This window comes from Muntiacus reevesi, chromosome 3 (genome assembly GCF_963930625.1).
Source record: "Muntiacus reevesi chromosome 3, mMunRee1.1, whole genome shotgun sequence".
Classification (NCBI taxonomy): domain Eukaryota; kingdom Metazoa; phylum Chordata; class Mammalia; order Artiodactyla; family Cervidae; genus Muntiacus; species Muntiacus reevesi.
Genome location: NC_089251.1, coordinates 82,777,748 through 82,801,864, shown reverse-complemented (window position 1 = coordinate 82,801,864; position 24,117 = coordinate 82,777,748). Strand labels below are relative to the sequence as shown.

The following is a 24,117-nucleotide window of genomic DNA, read 5'->3' as shown; positions in this document are numbered from 1 at the left end:
GCGGTTCATGGGGTCGCAAAGAGTCGGATACGGCTGAGCGACTGAACTGAACTGGAAGGGCTGGATATCATCGGCTCCATTTTATAACAGAAGAAACTGAGTAAATCAACCCTGCCAGGGCAGAGCCAGAATTCCATTGCCCGTAACCAACGAAGCACCTCTCTTCACAGCAACCCAGACGGGGGATGCAGAGGCCTGGGGACGTACGTAACCTCCCTTATCTGTTTCCGTCTAACCATTCATTTATTCAATAGGTAATTCCACCTGTTGTACCAGGTACCAGCCAGTAGTTAGGAGATTCACCGGCTTCCTGAGGGGTCTCCTGAAGTTTACAACCAAAGTCCTTACCAGTAGGATTTTTAATGAGAAAATTTTAAATCCTGCAAGACATCCTGAGGCAAGGTTTGGTGGCTCAGATGGTAAAGAATCTGCTGGCAATGCCGCAGATCCGGTTCGTTCCCTGAGTTGGGAAGATTCCCCGAGAAGGGAACCCACTCCAGTATTTTTGCCTTGGAAATCCCATGGACAGAGGAGCAAGACAAGACATCCTCCTCACCCAATGGACTATCACCCTCCCAGCGACTGTAATACTGGCGCCTTGACTGAGTGACTGAGGAGTGCTGAGTACCCATCTCACAGCAGCATTACAAGGTAGGTGCCATTACTATGCCCATTTAACAGATGAGAAAACCGAGGTTGGAGGCACAGAGAAGTTAAGTAACAGCTGGTAAGCAAGGGAGCTAGAATTAGAACCAGAAGCCTGTACCTCAACATCCTAGCTAGGGCGAGGCGGAAGAGGCGTTTCCAAGATGGACTTCAGGTACACATTACATATTGGCTATTGGCTTTCCCATGTCTCTTTTGCAGCCTCTGGAATTGCAGCCTATCAATGAGAAACACTATAGTTTGCTTGATTTAACTTCCCCACATATGAAGCACTAGTGGAAGTTTTGGAAGGTAGACAGGCGTCAGAGCCCTCTTTCTGTGGCCCTTTGAGATGACAGAGAGCTCCAACTGTAGTGATTGTTTGCCGGAGTCCATTTACCAGCTTTATGGGTGTGAGGTGGTTGTTCCAGAGGTAACAGCAATAGCAATGACATGTTTTCTGACTTTTTGAAGCCCCTGAATTGCCTGAAAGAGCTTAAAGAAAGAAAATGACAAGCTCAAGCATGGTCAGAGGATGCAAGCGTTTATGACTGCCCAGAAGAACCTCTTACTTCCTGTCATCTCAAGGTTCATGGAGCAGAAATTAGGTGCAGAGTTCAGTGCTGCAGGTAGCTGTTACTGTATAACTTTAATTTGTAGCCTCCTCAGATCTCTTCTATGAACACTGAGGCTATTGACTGGGAAAGAATAAGACCCTAGGAATTTGGGTGGATTCAAAGGAGTGAAAAAGTTAGCTTAAAGCTCAACATTCAGAAAACTAAGATCATGGCATCTGGTCCCTTCACTTCATGGCAAATTGATGTGGAAACAGTGGCTGACTTTATTTTTTGGGGCTCCAAAATCACTGCAAATGGTGACTGCAGCCATGAAATTAAAAGATGCTTACTCCTTGGAAGGAACGTTATGACCAACCTAGACAGCATATTAAAAAGCAGAGACATTACTTCGCCAACAAAGGTCTGTCTAGTCAAAGCTATGGCTTTTCCAGTAGTCATGTATGGATGTGAGAGTTGGACCATAAAGAAAGCCGAGTGCCGAAGAATTGATGCTTTTGAACTGTGGTGTTAGAGAATAATCTTGAGAGTCCCTTGGACTGCAAGGAGATCCAACCAGTCCATCCTAAAGGAGATCAGTCCTGAGTGTTCTTTGGAAGAACTGATGTTGAAGCTGAAATTCCAATAGTTTGGTCACCTGATGTGAAGAGCATCAGACCTATGATGCTGAAAAGACCCTGATGCTGGGAAAGATTGAAGGCAGGAGGAGAAGGGGACGACAGAGGATGAGATGGTTGGATGGCATCACCGACTCAATGGACATGAGTTTGGGTAAACTCCGGGAGTTGATGATGGACAGGGAGGCCTGGCATGCTGCGGTCCATGGGATCACAAAGAGTCGGACACGACTGAGGGACTGAACTGAACTGAACTAAAAGGAGTCCACTGCCCTCCGACATCCTGCTGAGTCACCACAGCCTTTCCATGCTTGTTGGGTAAGGCTGCTACAGCCAGACTTGAAGAGCCTGAAGTTGTCACCCTGCGAGGAGGTACTGATTGTCCAAATGTCCTGTTCCTACCTCATGAATTCACTCCTGGAACTGGAATCAGGTGCTAGAATGCCCCAAGAGGATACAGACAAGATCTGACCCAGAGGATACAGTTTACATGATGAAAGAATTACCAGGTTTCACTAATTTTTATCAGCAGAAACCCAAGAGAAGTGTGTAGATATGACTCTAAAGGTAACATGAAAAAAGGAACATAGTTCACATTATGCACTCAATGCTCTGCCTCCAGCACTGGGAGTGGTTCTAAGAGTTTGTTTAGTTGGTTTACTATAACTTGGGCTCAGTGGTGGCCCACATTAAATGAAATTGTGATGCCAAGTAATACAAATGAAGAAATCAAAAATACTTAGGGAATCAGGATTGTTAGAGTAGACTAATCATATGCAACCTATCCATGCCCCCTAAGAATATCCAAGGGACTCACCTTCAGCAGGTCTTTAGAAGTATATTTTCATCTTTGAAAAGCTCTATAATGGCTGCCCATGGTGGGTGGGGATTGTTGACGGGAGATGTTCCCATTGAAAAACTACCTGATTTCAGACTGGCAGAGGCCATGTGGCAACATTTAACTCCATCCCGCCTCCAAAAAAGGGCCACAGAGTCAGAGCAGTAGTCAGAAAGTTTTGCTCACCAGACACCATTAGCAGTGGTAAGCTTCCTGGGGTTTCTAGTACTGAAATAGAGGGCAGCCCACTGGTGTGTTGCATGAGCAGATATCTAAGGCCCCTATGGCATGCACTCCTGCTCTCTCCTTTATCAACCCACATCTCTGGTCTCATGGGGAGTTCCCTGTGACCAGGTGGCTGAGAAAGGAAAATTCAGGTGAAGCACTATACACTGGCTTTAACTGGAAGTGAACTGATGTGTTCCAACAGCCCTCCAGGGAAGTGGCCCTAAAGGATAGTGGGAGAAGGGAAATCCTTCCAGATGAAGCTTCAAGCAGTACACTTAGTTGTCATTTGGGAGGAGAGAAAGCTAGTGGCCTACAGTTTACCTGGATATTTGGAGATTTGGAAGAAACAAGGTCAGAGCATTGATGATGAGGAGGTCTGGGGGAAAAGGATGTGAGTGACCACTTGGAATAGACCCAGAGGCTGAGTGTATTGGGTTTCCTTGTGAATCTTCATAAGAGGTACCCCCTTCTAAGGAGACTTGAGAAGCTAGTGTGCAAGAAAACTTCTGTAGATGTCAGTTGGCATTTCCCCAGTGCTTGTTTAACACAAATGGAGAGCCTTGGCAGTAGGAATGGATGATAAATGTGTGCGATCTTGTCAAGGTGGATCTAACTGCTGAACACCCAACACTCCGACAGCTGAGACCAACGCTGAGACCCCAGCACAAGTGCCCTGAACACCTGTGGAGACCAGCCCGCCACTTGGTGGCAGGTCAGTTACATGGAGCCCTGCCATCATGGAGTGAGCAGGGATTTGCCTTCTGTGGAGAAAGCATTTATTCCAGGTATGGACTTGCTTTTTCTTCCTCTGGTGCTTCTGCCAGCACCATCATTGGTAGCAAATACCTTGTTCACTATATTGATATCCCTTAGTAAGGAACCCATTTTGCAGAGAAAGAAGTGAGGCAGTACACTGCCATGGGATTCAATGGTTTCTATCTTGACTTACCACCTGAAAGCAGCTGGCCTTGTAGGATAGTGGGATCAAGTATAGAAGACTCAGTTACAGCCCCAGATAGGAGACAACACTTAGCAAGCTGGATGTACTGTCCTTCATGTATAGTATTTGTTCTGATCCTGGTTGCTGTTTCTTTCATGGCCAGAATACACGAGCCTAGGAATCAGTAGATATAAAAGGTTTGTCTTCCATGATTAAACCTAATCATATGCTTGCAAAATAAGTGCTTCCTGTTTCTATGATTTTTGGCTCTGTTTTCACCGTGTGGTTCCTTGAAGAGGAACTTGAAATGGCACGTGGAGATTGCAAGAGCATCTTGCCATTAAGTTATCAAGAAAATAAGAGGAAGGGACTTCCCTGGTGGTTGGTCCACTGGTTAAGACTTCAAGCTTTCAATGCAGGGGGTGCAGGTTCCATTCCTGGTTGGGGAATTACAATCTCACACACCACGTGTCATGACCAAAATAACAATAATAATAATAAGGGAGTTACTGAATTGGTTGGACTGGTTGATATGAATTAGCAAGGGGAAATAATGATGCAACCAGAGGTAAGTATGTCTTCAACCCAAAGGTTTCTCTGGAGTTCCTTTCAGTAGTTCCGCATTCAGTGATAAGTGATTTTTTCATTAATGGAAATTTAGAGGTCTCTAACACAGGTAGGGGAGAAGGCAATGGCAACCCACTCCAGTACTCTTGCCTGGAAAATCCCATGGACGGAGGAGCCTGGTAGGCTGCAGTCCATGGGGTCGCTAGGAGTGGGACAAGACTGAGCAACTTCGCTTTCACTTTTCTCTTTCTTGAATTGGAGAAGGAAATGGCAACCCACTCCAGTATTCCTGCCTGGAGAATCCCAGGGACTGGGGAGCCTGGTGGGCTGCCATCTATGGGGTCGCACAGAATTGGACACGACTGAAATGACTTAGCAGCAGCAGCAGCAGCAACACAGGTAGGAATGTTAAGGACTCAGATCCTTCAAGACTGAAGGTCTGCATCACTCTACTAACTGGGGAGACATCTGATGGCAAAAGGAAGAATGGACAAGGAGTTATAAACACCAGCTATGGTCTCATGACCAGATGCAAAATAAAGAACCATAGAAGCTGTGCATGTTTTTCCATAGATTTGACTTTGTTATATACAAATGAACCTCTTTTTTTTTTGTAAATTTATTTATTTATTTTAATTGGAGGCTAATTACTTTACAATATTGTAGTGGTTTTTGCCATACACTGACATGAATCAGCCATGGATTTACATGTGTTCCCCATCCTGAACCCCCCTCCCACCTCCCTCCCCATCCCACCCCTCAGGGTCCCCCCAGCGCACCAGCCCTGAGCACCCTGTCTCATGCATCGAACCTGGGCTGGCAAACCATTTCACATATGCTAATATACATGTTTCAATGCTCTCTCTCAAATCATCCCACCCTTGCCTTCTCCCACAGAGTCCAAAAGCCTGTTCTTTACATCTGTATCTCTTCTGCTGTGCCGCATATAGGATCATCATTACCATCTTTCTAAATTCCATATATATGCGTTAACATATTGTATTGGTGTTTTTTTTCCTGACTTACTTCATTGTATAATAGGCTCCAGTTTCATCCACCTCATTAGGACTGATTCACATGTATTCTTTTTAATAGCTGAGTAATATTCCATTGTGTATATGTACCACAGCTTTCTTATCCATTCATCTGCCGATGGACATCTAGGTTGCGTCCATGTCCTAGCAATTGTAAACAGTGCTGCAGTGAACATTGGGGTACACGTGTCTCTTTCGATTCTGATTTCCTCGGTGTGTATGCCCAGCAGTGGGTGAACCTCTTTTAATTGTTTTCCCTTCCCTTTTTACTTGACATTTGCTGATGGTGGTTAATTGTATAAGATAGTCTTTAAGACAGAGTGTCTTAAAGTGAGGTTGTGACTAAAATGAGAAAGAAATATCACAGTGGGCATACAGATTTAGGAGGCAGGATAAGCATGTTTCTATTTGAAGATGGGAACAACTGCATTAAGTGGGAACATAGATTTGTTGTTTGCTTGAAAGATTATTGGTAGAAAGAGTGGACTGTACTATATGTCTTTAAGTTTGACTTAGCTTCCCTTCCAACTCTCTTCCATGTCTCCACATCTCCTGGATTATAATGTATGGAAGGTTAAAACCACATTTTCCAGATTACTATGGAGTTAAAATTTTGGATATAATTCAAGTCTTGCCAGTGATGGATAGACAGTGGTGCAAGACTTGGAATATAGAAGGAAGTCCCGTTTTTCTGTGCCAGACAAGTTGACAAGCAAGCTCAGAGGAGTTAGCAGAAGCTGGACTCATGTTCCCCTGTCAGTTCTCAGAGGGTATAGGCCATCTCTGCTGTCAGCAGAAGCAATGGCAGTAAGTGACCTGAACTTGGTTCTCATTTGGGGGGGCCAGGGAGGGTGGCTCCACAACAGTGTGGAATCTTAACTCTGACATGTTGTTTCATTTGGTTTTACTTTCTTAATGATGCTGTTCTACATTTTAAATCTTAATGTTGCCCAAAATATAAGCTGTTTCCTTTTTGTTTTTTTTGTTTCATGCTTAATAAATCCTACTCTGTGGTCATAAAAATATTAACTTGTATTTGCTTCTAAAAACGTAATCTTTAAATCATCTTTTGACATATAGCCTTTTAATTTGTAAGGAATTATTTTTTTGGAGTGATGTGCAGTAAAGGTCTGCTTTTACTTCTTGTATATCAGAAGCAGTTGTCTTAGCACCAAATGTTGAAGAGTTTAATCTGTTCCTATGAAATGCAATGCCGCCTCTGTCATATTTGAACTTTCTTTACATTCATAGCCACTGTATTTTGTTCTGTTTGTTTTATTTCGTTTGGTCTATTTGTCTATTCCTGCTCCAGTCATGTGGGCCTGGGCATTAAAACCCAAGTCTCTGTTCCTGCAAACTTCTCATTGACACCTCAGGGTCATCTCTGATTCTTATTCACTCTAGTTCTCTGTTCTCTCTTTGGTTTTGGTCTCTGTTAAGTCCACTCACTTTACTGGAAGCTAAGCCGTGCCACTGAAGGGATTTTTATATAGCCTTTCTTGGTGTTTTGAGGGAAGAGTCTTCAGTTTAGCTAATCTACCGTACTGCCAGAAATAGTAGTCCCATGACTCATTCTATTCTTAACTGTGTAAAACTTAGCTTTACAGTGAAACTAGCTGTAGTGTAAATATTAAGGAGATTGTCTAAAGGTTCCCCCCCCGCCCCCAGAACATTTTCTGCTTTCTCTTATAGATTCCACATGCCTACTGAGGCTCTCTGGTAGGAAAGCCATCATGCCAGAATAACACAACCTCTAATCTTTAGCTTTAAAGTAAAGCTTGTATTAAGTAGAAATATAAAGTCCCTTGAGAGTGGGCCTCCATAGAGCTTTCTGAAATGACATACACAGAGTACATGAGCAATGTGTTTTTCTTGAATCAAATTAGAATAGGATTTATTCATTTTACTTCAGGGAAGAATTGGAATTAAATTTCCCACAGCAGTAAGTTCAGAAAGGATCAGATCACAAGGGCTCTGATCCATAGTGAGGAAGAGAGGGATTTTTGTGAGAGGACAAAACATTGTGATCACAGATCATGATCATGATCACAGGCCTTCCTGTGATCAGACAGAAAGGCCTGTCTCATCTATGCTCAAACAGATTTAGGTATATCTCTGATAGTGTTGGCTTATGGTCTTGTGTGAACCCAGAGCATGAAAGAAGTTAAAACTCCAGGATACATCATTAAATACAGCATCCCTTTTGGATGGCTAAAGTATCTTTCTGTAAAAAGTGAACAAACTTACGTTTGTGCTCAAAATTTTCATTTGTTTTCCTTATTAAACAGATTGTTTATGCCTGAATGTTTTTAATTATCATTATTGATTAGATTTTTATGTAATTATTGATATTTAAATTCAGTTATTATTAACGAAAATAAGATGAATTGACCAGAATCAAGGCTGGCAGTATGAGTTATACTTCAACTTTGTTCCCAGGGCAGTGCCAGCTAAGCACTCCTTGAATTTTTCATCCATTTCCTGGTTCTGAGTTTCACTGAACAGGCTTTTCCAATCACCAACTTCACCTACAACACACACACAAAAAACAGTAGACTTAGACACCTGTTATTTCATCTTGATTTTATCATTTCTCAGTGTAGAGTTTCACTTTGAAATGTGAAATGGACACATGAAAAAAATTACACAGTCTTAAAAAACTAATGTAAGTTTTCTTGTAAAGTTAGCAAGATCCACTTGGGCTTCCCCATTGGTGTGGTGTGGTGTGGTAGGTGATGTGCTTCTTCAGTGTCACTAAGGGGGCCCTTGACCTCAGTGACTTCCCATCCCCACCCCTCTCCCAACACCTAGGACCAAAATTCCACTTTTTTAGAATAATTTTTTTCTCTGTAAAATCTTTAATACTTTAAATACCCACTGAGAAGATAAATTAATATTTTATAGCAGCTTTTGGTTAAGTCTCCAAGTGCTGAAAATTTTGCAAAAAATTATTATTTTGCCTGAGATTGAGATATGTTTTTCTTATGTGCTTTTAAAAGTAAAGAAGTTACTTTTTTCCTTAGACTCTTTTGATGATTTGGGTTGAAGTTGTTAAGCTCCTTGTTGCATAGTCAATGAAATGTATATTTATAAAGTAGTTTTAATGATGTGAGGAAATGCTTACATATATGAAGGGAATAAAAAAACAAAACTCTTTACAAATGTCATCAACTATATGAAACATCACAGAATAAGGCTGGAAGAAGTGTGTCAAAAAGTCAAACCTGCCTCTGGTGGGAAAAATGTGGATGATTTTTAGTAATTTTTCATATCTTTCTGTACTTTCTGAATTTTCTACATGGAATAATGTAATATTTTAAAATCACTACTTTTAGAATTTTTTCAAATCTGGAGTATTTGGTTAACAACATATAGAAAAGTTTTATTTTTCCCCTCTTCTTAAAGCTAATAAAATAAGGCATAAAAATCAGAGTTAAAGTCAGAATGTAAACCAAAGCCAGATTTATATACAATGTTGCATTCACAGTGGATTTTTTAAAGTGAGTCTTCATTTGACAAAGTATAGTAGAATCAAGTAGACCTACATTTGTATCCTGTTTCACTAATTAGCTTTGTGTGTGCATGGTAAATTGCTTCAGTGGTATCTGATTCTGTGCAACCCTATTGACTGTAGCCCATCAGGCTCCTCTGTCCGTGGGATTCTTCAGGCAAGAATACTGGAGTGGGTTGCCATGCCCTCTTCCAGGGGATCTTCCTGACCCAGGGATTGAATCTGAATCTCTTAGTCTCCTGCATTAGCAGTTGAGTTCTTCACCACTAGCACCACCTAGGAAGCCCAAATAGCTTTGTGACAAAGGGTCAATTAATATCTCTGAGTCTTGATGCCCATATTGTAAAATTAAGGATTTAATATCTTTTTGCTATAAAATTTAAGCCCAGCAAAGGGCCTAACACATGATGCATGCCTAATAAGTGATTGTTGTTATATGTGCTGCCTCTAAATCACATTATGCTTTCATTATATATGCAATAAAAAAGAAAACTGACAACCCTTGGGCTATATTATCATAAATTTGCATAAGAAATTAGAATAGTTTAATGAAATTTAGTAAAATCATCAGTGTCAGAGATCGCTGGTTGCCTATCCAACACTCATTTTCTCCTCCTTTATTAATAAAACACTGATTTTAATTGAGTAATAACACACCCACCTTTTAAAAAAATTGCATTTTCCAGCCAACAGCACTGTGAGAAGTGACCAATGAGACGTAAGCTATTGAGTGAGGCGCCCCACAAAGTTCTATAAAGGGGGCTCGCTCAGCAAATGCATGTGATTCTCTTGCCACTCCCTTTTTATCTGAATAAAATAACCCTTTAACTTTATTGTAATTCAGGAGCTCTAGCTGCTCTCCTTTTATCAGCAGGTGGCAAGAGAAAGTTGGGAGGAGCTTAGTACTCTATAACATAGCGTGGAGTTACCAGTTCCAGTTCTGATCTATGTCAGACTTCTTGTTGAGGAAGAGACAAAGAAAATCCTGTCTTCTTCAACATAAAGTTGTTTGAATTGCCTGTTATGTGCAGATGGATGGATGGCTCAGATATCAAGGCGGCTTTACCTTTGCGGAACAGGAATGGGCCCACGGCACCATGTGTTTCCTGGGACTTTGCTCGCACGGCGTGGAAGGTACTCTGTGCCGAAATAGTTTGAATCTGCTCCCCAGATGGAGAGAATCCGAAGAACTCAGCAATTCGTTTTATTCCAGTGGCCAGATTCTGAAAACAAAATTTTAGAGGATAAACTTCTTTCTGTGGGAATTGTGCCCCAAGCCAAGACAGGCTTCTTAGAATGCATTTTAAGCCTAACTCTCTAATTCAGCGGTCCCTTTCTATCTCTTCAGGCTTACTTTGATACTTCAGTATAAATATTTGAAACTTCCCTTTAAGATACTCTGTACTGATTTTACTTTGTAGTTTCAATTTCTGACTTATTGAACTATTCAGGGTATAGATAGTGACAGTAAGCATTCAATAGTAGGGTAGAATTTTATCTCTAAGATGACATTCATTTTGTTAAAAAGCACCAATCTAAACCAGCTGAGGAAATTAATATATTTGTATGTGCTCATTCAAATTCTCTTTTCTTCTAAATCCTGTTTGTAGCTAATATGTAATTCTATCAAGAAAGGCTCATTTTTAGAATCATAAAAGCTAGAATGAGTCTTGGATTATATCACTTAATACCTTTGTAAGTATCATCAACCTTCTCAACAGTATCATTGACCAATGGAGATTTAATCTTCTAGAACAGTTTCTTAAACTGTATTCTACAAAACATTAATGTATTTCAAGGTGCTTATAGATGTTTCATGGGGGGAAAGAGGGTTAAGGGTTGCGGTCAAGTAAGTTTGGAAGCTTTGGATTAGTAAAGGTAAGGTTTTGTTTGTTTGTTTGTTTGTTTGTAGAATCTGTCAACCTTTAATATGCCAGTGTGCAATGTGAATTTCCCAAAGGAGCAGGCTATATACTACAGCAGTCCTCAAATCAATTTGAACAGGCAGCCTCCTACCAACTGCAGGAAAGAATGATTAACATTTGGGACAACGCTAACATCCCATGAATCACAAGTTTTTTTAGGAACATTCTAGATGAGAAGGGGAAAAGACTACATTAGTATGTTCTTTCATGTTATATATATATATGTATATACCATAAACAGAAGGGATGAGTTCAATTACACTTTTTTTTTTAATATAAGAATATCAGGAGAAAGTAGTGTTAAAGACTCAATTCAGTTAGAGAGCATTTGAGTCTCTTCTCCTTTAACGTACTTTCTTCCCTGGAGCTCCAGGACTCTGGTTTCCCTCCTATGTCTTTAGCTACTCCTTAGTCGCCTTTGCTGACTCCTCCCTTTTTATTCAAACTTTTCATGTTGGAGGGCTGCAAGGCTCAGTTGTTGGTCAACGTCTCTGTCCATATGCTTACATATTAGATATGTAGTCTCATGGCTTTAAATGTCATCTGTGGGCCAGATTTACATCTGTAGCTCAGAACTCTTTCTGCATTTAAGACTTTAATACCTAACTGCCTACTTGGCCTCTCCATTTGGGTGACTGATAAACATCTTAGCCTTCTGATGTTTAAAACCAGATCCCTGGCTTCCTCACAATCCTGCTTCACCTGCTGCCGTCTCCTACTCACATGGTGACAGCTCTGTCCTCCCAGTTGGTTGGACCAATGACACCGGGGTCTCATTTGACTTCTCTTTTTTTCCTCACTACTCTTTCCCTCATCCAGTCCAGCAACAAATCCTATTGGTTTTTCCTTCAACGTAAGTTCAGAATTTAACCTCTTCTCTTCCCCTCCATGGCCCCTTCAGGTCTGAGCCACCATCTTCCTTCCATTGCCTGGCCTAGAGCAGTAACCTCCTCATGGGTTTCCCTGGATGCTCTTTCCTTCTCTCTAGTATATTCTCACACACCAGGCAGAATGATCCTGTTAAAAACACATCAATTCCTACCACTCTTCTGCTTGAAATCCTACAATGATTTCCCATTTCACTCAGTGAAAAGCAAAGTACTTCAGTGGTCTGCCACTGCCTTTCTCATACGCCACTCCACCCCCTTGCGCCTTTCCTCATCGGTTAGTCTCCTCTGGTTCATCCCTCCAACCAACCACACCTGCTCCTTTCCATTCCTTAACCTTCCAGGAACACTCCTACCTCAGGGCCTTTGCTCCAGTTGGTCTTCTCTACCTGGAAAGCCCTTACTCTGGTTATCTACTTGACTCACCCCCTCATCTCCCTCAGATCTTGGTTCATGTCACATGCCTTCCATGAGGTGTCCACTGACCATCCTGTTTCATGCTGAGATTTGTCCACTATACCAACCCCCCCACCCTTGGGGATTTCTAGTTTTCCTTAATCAGCTGTGCTGTTTCTTCATTCTCACATATATACATTTAAAATTTTTATTGTATTTATTTTTTATCATTCTGTCTCCCCACCTTCTCCAGCTAGAATGTAAGCTTCTCCCATGTAGTCAACTTTAGTCTGTTCACTGATAAATTACAAAGGCCTAAAACAATGCTGAACTCACTAAATATTTGTGAAGAAGCAGTTTTTAAAAACATTATATGGAAAAATTAATTCATAGCCAAAAGCATTTTCAGTTAAACCTCAATAGAGACCTATCATTTCTGCCATTCCTAATTTGGACTATATCACAGAGGGGGAAAAAAAGGCAGTCACTGTTAGTAGTAAGTTCCTAAGAATTATTTTATTTCTATTAAATAAACAATCTAAACACATATGCCTTGTTTTTTTCCCCTAGTACTGTATCACATATATGGAATATTTTTAAAAATTGAGTATACTGTTTGTTCATACAATCAGACATTATGAATAAATGTTCTATGTTGTCATTTATAGTAAATCTTGCTATAGAATACCAATAATCATAATCTCACCTCTCTCAGGTCTTCATATAATATGAACATAACATTTTCATCATCAAGATGTTTGTTCCAATTAATTGCAAAATCAAAATAGCTTCCCCAGGAAACTAAAAATACAGGAAAAAAATAACTTCTTAAGAAATTTTAAATGATTGAGGTTAAAATGATAGAATGATGATAAAATGGTTAATGTATACCCTAAAATATAAACTATATGCATGTGTATATGATCAAACAAGACTATAAGATTACAAATCCCTGCTCCAAAAGAACTGACATAAATCAGTCCTAATGTCAGATTTTCTCATTTCTTATTTTCAGGAACAGTAGCACAACTAAGCAAGTTGTAAAAATGGTTTCACAAGAACTACAAATTTTCATGAACATTTAGGTGAATGAAGTAATTCAGAAATAGTGAATGATACTTGAAAACCAACAGATATAATGTCAGAAAGAAATGATGAGACATGTTATCTAGACTAGCACTGTCCAATAAAAATGTTGTGCAAGCCAACTTTATAGTTGAAAAACAGATTCACACAGTCACACCAAACTTACTTAAAAAAGTTTCCAGCAACTGAATTGATTGTCTTAAGATATAAGTTTGAATTAAAATAAAATTTAAAATTTAGCTCTTCACTTGCACTGGTCACATTTCAAATGATCAATTTCCGCATGTGGCTAGTGGCTACCATATTGGACGGTGCAGATCTAGACAGCTGTGTGCCTTTGAGAAACTCCCTAAACCTCTTTGTACCTTAGTTTCCTCACCTGTAAAATGGGGTTGTTGTGAATTTTAAGTGAATTAACACACGTCAAATGCTTAAAACAGTGCCTGATTAATAATACCCACTCAACAAATATTAGCCAATATAAACATTATTAGTAGTGATAATAATAATATTGTCATAATTATTATGATTTGAGCCAGGCAATTTCTACATGTTTTATTTGTTGTACAAAATACTGTAAATTTCCTGCCCCAAATATAGTATACTCCCTTCTTTGTTGCAAACCAAACCCTGATTAGTTGGGTCTAAGTTAGTCAGAGAATCTGTTTCTCACTTTCTGCCTCCCTTAGAACTATGGTTGGTCACATGAAGTAGTCCTAGCCAGTGAGACACAAGCAGGGGTCTGCTGGAAGGTTTCTAGAACAATTATTCCTGTCACGATGAGCCTTCTTCGTGATCTGAAGGTGATGCTCAGAGGGACAGTGGACAACTTGAGAGAATGTGGCAAAAAGCACGACAGAGGGGCCCAGGGAATGTCAGAGCTGCTGACCCAACAGTACTGGGCTACTGCGTCAGTTGCTATCTCCAGACTTCTTAGTTAAGTGAGGAAAATAAAACTTGATCTGTTTATGCCACTGTGGTGGGGTTTTCTGCTTTTCCAAATGTTTTATTGATATGCATACATTTCATCTTTCGCTTTTTAAAGCAATCCAGTATGATAGGTACAATTTTATACCCATTTTATTGATGGAGAATTAGAAACCCAGAGGAGCTAAGTAACCACTTTAAGCCTGCATAATAAGTTCTGTGTTACTGACATCTTTTTTTTTAATTGACATCTTTTATGTTAGTTTGACCCCAGAGCTAATGCAACCAAGCAAAATACAATACTGTGTTACCTCTCATAGGTCAGGCATTCTTATTTTCTCTTTACAACTAAGGAAATCAAAGTTTAGAGCCTTTCTCTGCCTCTATTTTCTTCTTTGTAACATGGTGATAATAATAGTATTATCCTCATTTGGTTATTATGAAAATTAAAATAATGTGTGCTAGGAGTAGCATGTAGCGCCTGGCATGTGGTAAGTGCTCAATAAATTGTAGCTGTTTTATTCTATCTAGTGTTAATTACTGAAACATAATAATAAGTGATGAAGCCCAATCCAGGCCTTCTCATTCTACATCCTGTACGCTTGCAGTACATTCAGCTGCCTTTCTCTGTAAGTTGACCATAACAAGTTTACAAGGCAGAAAATCCATCCAAGTTATTAATATAAGTGCCACTTCTTATCACTGTCAATTAAATGATTAGACTAAAAGGACAGAAAAGCAACAAAGAGTCCCTAAAATTGATTGTCCCAATGATGATGAGTTTTTCCACCACTGAATGTTCTCTTGTGTTAAATCAATGGAGTATAATGTTTTAGACTTGCCTTAACTGCCTCCATCTGGTCTTAGTGAGTAGTTACTAAACAAGCCAAATTTTCCTGCCAGTGCTTCATAAGCACCTTCTGTACACTTTCTTTTTCTCTCCTACAGCCCAATCCCAAGACTTAATCTTTGCTAAGGACTCAGTACTGTACCCAGTGTCTATTCATATGGGATAGTGTTGCATTGCTATGCTGATCCCCTTTAAATGTGGTCCTTTTAGAGGGACCTGGCAGCAACTCTAGGGTCATCTGGCATTAATTCTTCCTTCTACTACACTGTAAACCCTCGACAGAGCCACTACTAAAAAGAGACATTTATTCACCTCTGGCCACTATACCAAGGGAAGTAGAGTTGCTGCCACATACAAGTAACTGAGACCATTGGCAAGTAATTTAAATTTTTTATAGCTAATAATGCCTTATTCATAGCTGTTATGGTCTTCAATGAGATATGTGTATATAATACCTAGTTTCGTAGCTTGAGCATTTGTAGGCACTTATGAAATTATGGTTATCAGTAACCAGAGGTAAACACATCAACATGATCTAACAAAACCTTAGTTGCTTTCTGGCAAACAAGTATCTTAGGCATGGCAGCTCATTGTCATGGTTTTGGTTTTTTTTGGCTTTTATCATTGTGCTATACAGAGACTTGTGGTAAGTGAATTTGAAATGCTTTTTGTACATGACTATTATAGGCCTTTTTGTCCCATGTCTGTTCTATGGCTATTTAACATTCATCCTCAACATATGAATTGTCCAAATTATTTTTAAAAACAGTAATGTATTGTTTGATGCCCAGAAAGCTTTATTTTAAAGTAACATTGTGGTTCCTGGATCTGCCTCAATTTATTTTTTCTTTCTTTTTTAAATTTTTTAATTTTTTAATTGAAGTATAGTTGATTTGCAATGTTATGTTAGTTTCTGGTGTACAGTGTAGTAAATCAGTTGTATATATATACACAAATATGTAGCCTTTTTTCACATTCTTTTTTGTTGTAGGTTGTTACAACATATTGAATGTAGTTCCCTGTTCTGTACAGTAGGGCCTTGTTGTTTCTTTCTTTATCCTAAAACACATTTGACTTTTTGTATTTCTGTGATCATCTGGTGAAGTAAGACGGATTCTTTTACCAGCAGCCATACCTTCTCCTTTCATGAACTGTCTGAAGAAGTCATCCCAAGAGCCATAGCTTGGAATATCAGGAACATCATTGTGGAAATGGAAAAAAGATACTGCTGTGTCTTTAGGGTTTCGAAATATCACCAGTATCTGGAAAGAGAAAGTTAAGTTATCTAGGTTTAAGCGTTGAACTTTGGAAAACTGAAAGCATGAGCATTGTGTCCTATTATATGCTACCTGACTTTGTTGAGGTAGAAAGAAAGAAAGAAATTGAGAAACAAGAAGGGGCAGATAAGAAAGCCTGGGGAAAGGGGGGAAAGAAAGAAGAAAATGAAGATTGATATTGTAATATTGAATTTTTGCTAACAAACTGAGGCAGTGAAATGTCATATGTAGACCATGTAAAAAGGAATGAAGAGCAGGCTCACAAGAGCATGGTCTGAAAAGTTAAACCACCCCAAAATTAAAAATAACAAAATAATGTTAAGGAGAACAAAAATAATGTTTAGAGTTTCGTGGGAGAGGATCAACGAAGGACAGGTTGGAGGTATGATGGGTGATGTGGAGGAAACAGAACCTCTGAATTTCAGTGTTATGGCTGCCTTCTCTGATGAGGCACAGATTCATTTTTCTGAATGAAAAGTGTGAAATAAATGTTGTAAAGAGCAAACTGAAACCCAAGGAAAACCACTAACTTGCAGACCACTTGGCCACTTCCAAGTGGGTTTGGGCCCTCTGGCCAGAAAATTTCCCTTTAAAGAGCTGAGAACATTGTGGAATACATTATTACTGAGCACAGTTAGTGACCTTGAAGGAACTGGAGACAGCACACAAGAGGTTCGGAGAACTGCAAACAGGCAGGTGGCATTTCCCTTTCGGAAAGAGGAAAGTGTGGGGTTTGCAAAGTACAAAATGACCTCCATTTTGGAGATGTTTTTGGAACTGACTAAACAGATGACTTGTGGCCACATAACACAGGAAGTAATAACCACCAGGGGGCAACACAGGTTCTCTAAGAAAAAGTCATTTCTTTTTAATTTTTTTTTTTTTAAATCATTTCTAATGGCAGTTTTTTCTTGGACATAGTTCTTAAATTAGTAGATTTGGTGCTTATGAATTCCTCTGCAAATGGAAGAAGGCATGACGGCAGCAGAAACATTTAAGCACATAAAACTGATGCAAAGGAGGCTGAAAAACTAACGTAAAACTGCCCAGAGATTTTTAATAAAACTGTCCTGACTAGACCATCATCAACATTTTAATGAGGATTTCAGGTTAAGATATAGAAGCTCCATTTATCAAATTTGTAGATGGCATGAAAGTGAGAGGGAGTCTGGATTCCAGAACACCTCATCAATCTAAAGACGTGAACTGACGGTAGTAGGATACAACTGAATAGAGATGAATGTGCTCGTCTGTGTCTTTGTTTGGGGGCAGAGATCTAAAACTCTGCAATCCAAATACAGCAGATTCTTGCCACTTGAGGGTCTTATATTTGGGGCTCTGATTACCACTCAGGAATCTCTCTGGCTCATAGCAATTTATAATTTTGCAAAGCCATAAGTTAGCATGGTGAAGGCCAGCAGGCTGGAGTATATGGATAAAATCTCAGTATCAACTTCTTACCTCAACTGTCATTCATTTCTTGCCCTGCTTTCTTGTGAAAGTAAAGCTTTGTTCAAAAGGCTGCTTGCTCCAAATCCAAGTGTTCTATACATTACTTTAGCTCTGTGTCTTATGGAATAATTAAGGAGGGGGGGGAGAGAATCACTGAGGTTTGTGATTCTACTGAACTGCATTGAACTGGTAAAATTATGGATTAAAGTGGTACTTCCAATTTGGGGGATTCTCAGTATAAAGAAAAGCTGTTTTACAGAGCCATCCACACCTAGCAGAGGGGACAGAGGAGTCCCTTGTAATGGGAGATGTGAGTAGTCCAGACAGCCACTTGTGGAATTCAAACACCTAACGGGGGTTAGGGGCTTCCCTGGTGGCTCAGTTGGTAAAGGATCCGTCTGCAATACAGAAGACCCGGTTTGATCCCTGGGTTGGGAAGATCCCCCAAAGAAGGAAATAGCAACCCACTCCAGTATTCCTGCCTGGAAAATCCCGTGGACAGTGGAGCCTGGTGGGCTACTTTATGTATATGTTTTATATCCTGGCTGAAAATACATTTCATTTGAATGTAACTATAGCCAATATATCTGAAGAAAGAAACAGCAACAAAAGAAACACCAAACTGCACACTTTATTCATTAAAATTCTGTGATGAGTAGCAAACTCATCCTATACCTCAGAAAGCCAATATCTATACATGAAGAACTTCACATTATAATAGCAGTGGAGGGGACACTCACCTTGGCTTTGTTCTTGAAGATGGACCCAGGTAATTTGTCGTAATGGAGATGAGTTGCCAAAATCCTTGGTGATGGAAGCTGTTTCATTCTCTTAAAAATATAAACAATAAGGTGAAAGCTTATGTGTTTGTGTGTGTGTGTGTGTGTGTGTGTGTAGGGAATCACTCCTAGGTTTAGTACCTGAAGAGTAGTTTCAGTCATTACTATTACTGTGTCTATTCCTCTTCCACATTCTCCTCTTGATTTTATTTATTTCTGTTTTCTTTGTGGGGAATGAGGAATGGAGAATAACAAATAAATATGCAATTTAAAACTTCCTTTCGAACTTCCTTCTTCTGTCCTGCTTTCCATTGCCCAGTCTTTTTTTTTTTTTTTTTTTGTCCTTTTTTTTTTTTTTAGAAACATTTACATTTTCCCACAGCCATCCCAAAATCATTTTCTTCAAGACAACTCAAAATCTGCAATTCACTCTCTCACTTAATGTGGATCTTTTCTACAAAGTCATTAACAGAAATGTTCAAGTCTTCTATAGCTCCTCCAAATTCATTTTTAACATCTAGATCTTTTTTTCCTTAAACCAGCAAAACTCCATGCAGTCAAATATCCTAACAGAACCTGAAAGTGCAGAGTCACTTAAATATCTGAGAAATATCTTATGAGAGAAATTCTTGTCAATATAAGGACTCTGTGATTGATTCTTTTTTTTTTTGTAATCTACTTCTACTGATAATTTACAAAATGAAGCTCCATTTAATCAGACAGGGTGAAGGCTTTTATCTCAAAATCAGACCTTTAGTGTATGTTCTGTGGTGGGCTAATGCTTTCAGTGTTTTTTTCCATGCTGGTCATCATTTAAAGCAATGAAATTATATTTAGACATTTATAGTCAACAGTTCTGTGAAAAATTAACTAGAGATCCCAACTCAAGCAAGGGAGCAAAAACTGACTTAAAATTTTTAAAAATCAATGCTGTGGGCCCAAGTGATGATTAGTAGTCATTGTTCTTGATTCCAGTTTTGGAAGTACTTTTATATTCATTCACAATAATCCTCTCAGGTAGATATTGTAACCCCCATTTTAAGGATTAACAAGAGACTTTGAGGTTTTAAGTCCTTTGTGCAAAATCACACAGATAGTAATTTTCAGATTAGGTGATAGAGTGCCATTTCCACCAAACTGTATGACTAAAAATCTCTTTAAGACATGTGAGAAATGGTAAAGTTCCTTAAAAGGGTTAGAAAAATATCCAGGGGGAAAGTGGAGGTTAATTGTAACAAAGCTAGGTAAATGTATAATTATATCTTCACAAAAATGCATGATATAGCCAACTATAAGCAGTGTAAAGTCAAAATAAAGATATATCTTAAGAAAAAAAATATATATTTTAGGAAAATTTTCTGTATAAAGTGAATAACCATTAAATGAAGTTTATCTTTCCACTTATTTCCATTTTAAAATAAAAGGCACATTGCATAGAAAACTATTTTTGTATATGAAAAGTGAAAGTCACCCAGTCGTGTCTGACTCTCCCATGGACTCCATGGAATTCTCCAGGCCAGAATACTCGAGTGGGTAACCTTTCCCTTCTCCAGGGGATCTTCCCAACCCAGGGATCGAACTCACGTCTCCCGCATTGCAGGTGGATTCTTTACCAGCTGAGCCACAAGGGACAATTAAAATGCAAAAAGTGCTGTTAAAAATACCCAAAGAGAAAAATAGACATTTCTGATAAATCATAAACATCAAAAGACTTCAAAACCGAAATCCCTGAACACCTCATTTACAATATATTTTTCTGTTACTTCGGCCCAGTCCATGGAAATAAGTTTCCTTCCAACTGAGATCCAGCTTTTAAGTGTGTATTTGTCATCCTGGCAAGTGTCTCCATCTCTTTTCAGAAACTCTCTGAACTCCCAAGTGACTTTATTTTTAGTAACTGTGTTCTGTCTGCCTGTTGGGAGTTTTGCTGGTGAGCACTTCTGGTAAGTTTTGCTGGGAATGCAGTTTCCAGTTGGATACAGTCTTTCCTTCCCACATGTGTTTCTGGTGTCTAAGTGTGGATGGTCCTCCTCTCCCCTGTCCTGTCCAAGCACCAAAATCTTGAGGCAAATCCTTCCTCCCCCTTTTTCTTGTCCTTCCTGGCAGGGAGAACAACATCCTGCCTCACATCCAGGCCCTAGTTAGTTACATTGATAAGGTGAGTAATAACATGGGATAAGATAATAACAGGTAGGATGACCTGTTACTATCTTCACACACACACACTAATGACTTAATCGTTTGTAAATAGTGATAAGGTGATTCTGTAGTAAAATGAGATAATTACTGAAAAGTGCTGGGATTATATGATAAGCACACAATGAATTATTTAGTGTTGTATTTTCTGAACTCAAAACTAAAAAATCCCTCAATTCTACTTTCTAGAATAATTTGCTCTAAGTTTCATGGCTCTTTTGTACCAACCTGATATTTTTCTGGGTCCCCACATTCAAGAACTGGGAATTCTGGGTATTCATACTTTTGTTTAGAATCAGCAAACATTAATTCACTAATGATGTGGAGAATCCAGTTAGAACCTATAAGAAAAATCAGAGAATCTAAGCTCATTAAGGAGTCTTGATATAATAAAAGCATGTTACTTAAACATACATATCATAAAAATTAAAATATACAGTGAGAGAATTCCCTGGCAGTCCAGTGGTTAAGACTCTGTGCTTCTGCTTGAGGGGGCCCAGGTTTGATTGGCTCAGATGGTAAAGCGTCTGCCTACAATGCGGGAGACTCGGGTTTGATCCCTGGGTCGGGAAGATCCCCTGGAGAAGGAAATAGCAACCCACTCCAGTATTCTTGTCTGGAAAATCCCATGGACTGAGGAGCCTGGTAGGCTACAGTCCATGGGGTCGCAAAGAGTCGGCACAATTGAGCGACTTCACTTTCACTACTTTCTTTCTGGGAACCAAGATCCTGCAGACCAGGTTACAGCCTAAAAAAAACAAAAAAAGGAAAAGATAACCTACAACAATTCCCTGATAGGTACAACTGGTTCTTGTGCATTGAAAAGAACCTGGGCTGTGGAAAGAAGTAGAGTTTTATGGAAAAGAGCATTTACTTACTTCAGTATAAAAATCAGATTATCTTGTTTCTTAAATTTCTCCTTTAACAAGAGGCAGTTGCTTTTTAAAAAATCTAGAATATATTCTTTACAGAACAATGTTATACTATAGAAATGGTTGTTTATTGTGTATCATATATTTTACCTTAAATTAATGAATATTTTCTACAGAAATGTGTAATTTTTATTTTTTATAAAAATACAGCATCAATTAAAAAGAAAATATGAAATGGAGTTGGTTTTAACAAACAGAGATGGAATAACAGTTAAAAATGATCAAAAGTAGGACTTTCCTGTGGTCTAGTGGCTGAGACTCCATTCTTCCACTGTGGGGGTTGCAGGTATGATCCCTGGTCAGGGAACTAAGATCCTACATGCCAACCGGTGTGGCCAAAAAGAAAAAAAAAAAAAAAAAATCAAAAGTAGATGGTATAAAATAGAGTAATTTAGTTTCTTGACATCTTATCCTCCACTGATGAAGGACTACTATAAAACTGGCTTGAGAAACAGGAGGATTGGTGTTTGATCCTGAAAAATAACCTAGTACATGGAAAGCATAGATGTTTATAGGCAAGCCCATGCTTGTCTTCAGTCAAAAATCAAGGTGAACATCTTGGCTACTCTGAGTATTCCATGGGAACTGGGCCCCGTTTCTGTTTGCTAGCCCCACCATACAGCTCCTTCTACACTCATCATCCGTCCTGTTCTTTTCACACAGACCTCCTCCCTCAGCACTGCAGCATGCGTGCTCAGTAGTTTCGGTCGTGTCTGACTCTTTGTGACCCCATGGATTGCAGCCCGCCAGGCTCCTCTGTCCATGGATTCTCCAGGCAAGAACACTGGAGTGGATTACCGTGCCCTCCTCCAGGGGATCTTTCCAACCTAGGGATTGAACCTGAGTCTCCTGCATCACAGGCGGATTCTTTAACACTGGGCCACCGGGAAAGCCCTCAGACACTGGGGTTTTTAAAAGTTACTGATTTTACAGGCTCTGCTCTGATCCACCATAGCTACCCTTCTCTCCATTTTCTGGCTTCACGTAGAGATGAGATGACCTGCCCTCCTCCCACCTTCTCCTTTCACCTTCCCCACCTACTCACTCTGAAAAAGTGCCCTTGTAGAAAAGTTTTGTTAGTTACCACACTTTGGATAAGATGCTACAACTATGTCATCGCTTCTGGCTTCAAAGGCGTCCAGGGCTTTGAAAGTCTCTGAGGTGCACATGGTGACTGGGTAAGGAATCCCCTGATAGGTGAAAAACAAGTGAGATAGTACAGTTTCTTTTGATTTTTCCAAAGCTTCATCAATGTAGTCAATAAATTTGGAATTAGCAGTCATTCTAGCTCCCTGCTAAAGAACCCGCTCTGTGGTTGTCTGGGGCAGTGGCAGCTTTTAATGGGGTTTTCAGGAGGTGGAATAAAGGGCTCCTCCCATTCACATGAGAAAGAAATACCTAATTCTCACCCACCTCCACCGCTGGCTTTTTACATACCCACCTCTGACAAAAGGCACACTGCAGGTGCAAAATGGGCTGAGGATCAGGGAATATTACCCAACAGGTGGATTATATTACCATTATAGGCAACCCTCCCAAGGAAAGAGTAGATTTTCTTAATAGACAATAATAGATATTAAATGTCTAACACATAGTTATTTAATTCAATCAGGTATACAGTTTTAGTATTAGCAAAAAAGCAATTTATGTAGGAAACCTCTCTCCTTGGTTGATAGTTTTACACATACATCCTCCATGGGGTGAAGTGAAGTGAACGTGAAAGTTGCTCAGTCGTGTCCGACTCTCCATGGAATTCTCCAGACCAGAATTCTGGAGCGGGTAGCCTTTCCCTTCTCCAAGGGATCTTCCCAATCCAGGGGTCGAACCAGGTCTCCCGCATTGCAGGCAGATTCTTTACCAGCTGAACCGCAAGAGAAGCCTAAGAATACTGGAGTGGGTAGCCTATCCCTTCTCCAGTGGATCTTCCCAACCCAGGAATCCAACCAGGGTCTTCTGCATTGCAACTGGATTATTTACCAACTGAGCTATCAGAGAAGCCCCCATAGTGTGATGCAGGGTGTAAAATTTTTCCCTTTTTCCTTTTTATGTTCTTTGCCTGGTCTAATAATTAAATTGATGTAAGACCAATCAACAGGAGAAAAAACAAACAAAATTACGTACTTAATGCGTGTTCCATCACGCAGATTCAAAAGGCCATCAGGTAATTGAAGTTTAAATAACATCCTGTTTATTAACAGGGGTTTAGGAAAGGGGTAGGGGCTTGAGGATACAAAGGGGAGGAAAGCCACTCACAGGAAGGCAGAGGAGATGTTTGGAAAACTAGGGTTGCCCTGTTCTGCAGATGAGTTTTTGGATAAAAATATATCCCAGGTAATAGATATCTTCTTGGTACAGCCCTTCTTTCCAATGTAAATTTAGGTAATTAAAGGGAGAGGTAAAGAGCTTTTCCTTAGTTGGTTGGGTTTTTAAATTGCCTTTAGTTCAATGTTAAATT

The 24,117-nt window shown here is 39.6% G+C and overlaps 2 protein-coding genes across 2 annotated transcripts in view; one reads left to right on the top strand and one right to left on the bottom strand.

Moving 5' to 3' along the window:
* The first annotated feature begins 3,177 nt into the window (after positions 1–3,177).
* Positions 3,178–24,117, top strand: part of CEBPZOS (CEBPZ opposite strand) — a 35,249-nt gene continuing 14,309 nt past the window's right edge. The window contains exon 1 of the mRNA XM_065929434.1: positions 3,178–3,688. Within this exon, the coding sequence (XP_065785506.1) occupies positions 3,480–3,688 (209 nt within the window). The 5' untranslated portion in view covers positions 3,178–3,479. The remainder of the gene's footprint in view (positions 3,689–24,117) is intronic.
* Positions 7,842–22,945, bottom strand: SULT6B1 (sulfotransferase family 6B member 1). The gene is made up of 7 exons (XM_065927253.1): positions 22,747–22,945; positions 20,959–21,071; positions 18,496–18,585; positions 16,162–16,288; positions 12,870–12,964; positions 10,022–10,178; positions 7,842–7,972 (listed from the first exon to the last, which is right to left on the bottom strand). The coding sequence occupies exons 1-7, from the start codon at positions 22,943–22,945 to the stop codon at positions 7,842–7,844; spliced, it is 912 nt and encodes a 303-aa protein (XP_065783325.1).

Bases quoted from the DNA above. Each gene is read 5' to 3' on its own strand.
- SULT6B1 (XM_065927253.1), bottom strand. From the start codon at position 22,945: ATGACTGCTAATTCCAAATTTATTGACTACATTGATGAAGCTTTGGAA. The intron at 21,072-22,746 runs GTAACTAACAAA...TTTTTCTTATAG, and splicing joins AGCATCTTATCCAAAGTGTG to GTTCTAACTGGATTCTCCAC. The intron at 16,289-18,495 runs GTGAGTGTCCCC...TTCTCTTTCCAG, and splicing joins TCTTCAAGAACAAAGCCAAG to ATACTGGTGATATTTCGAAA.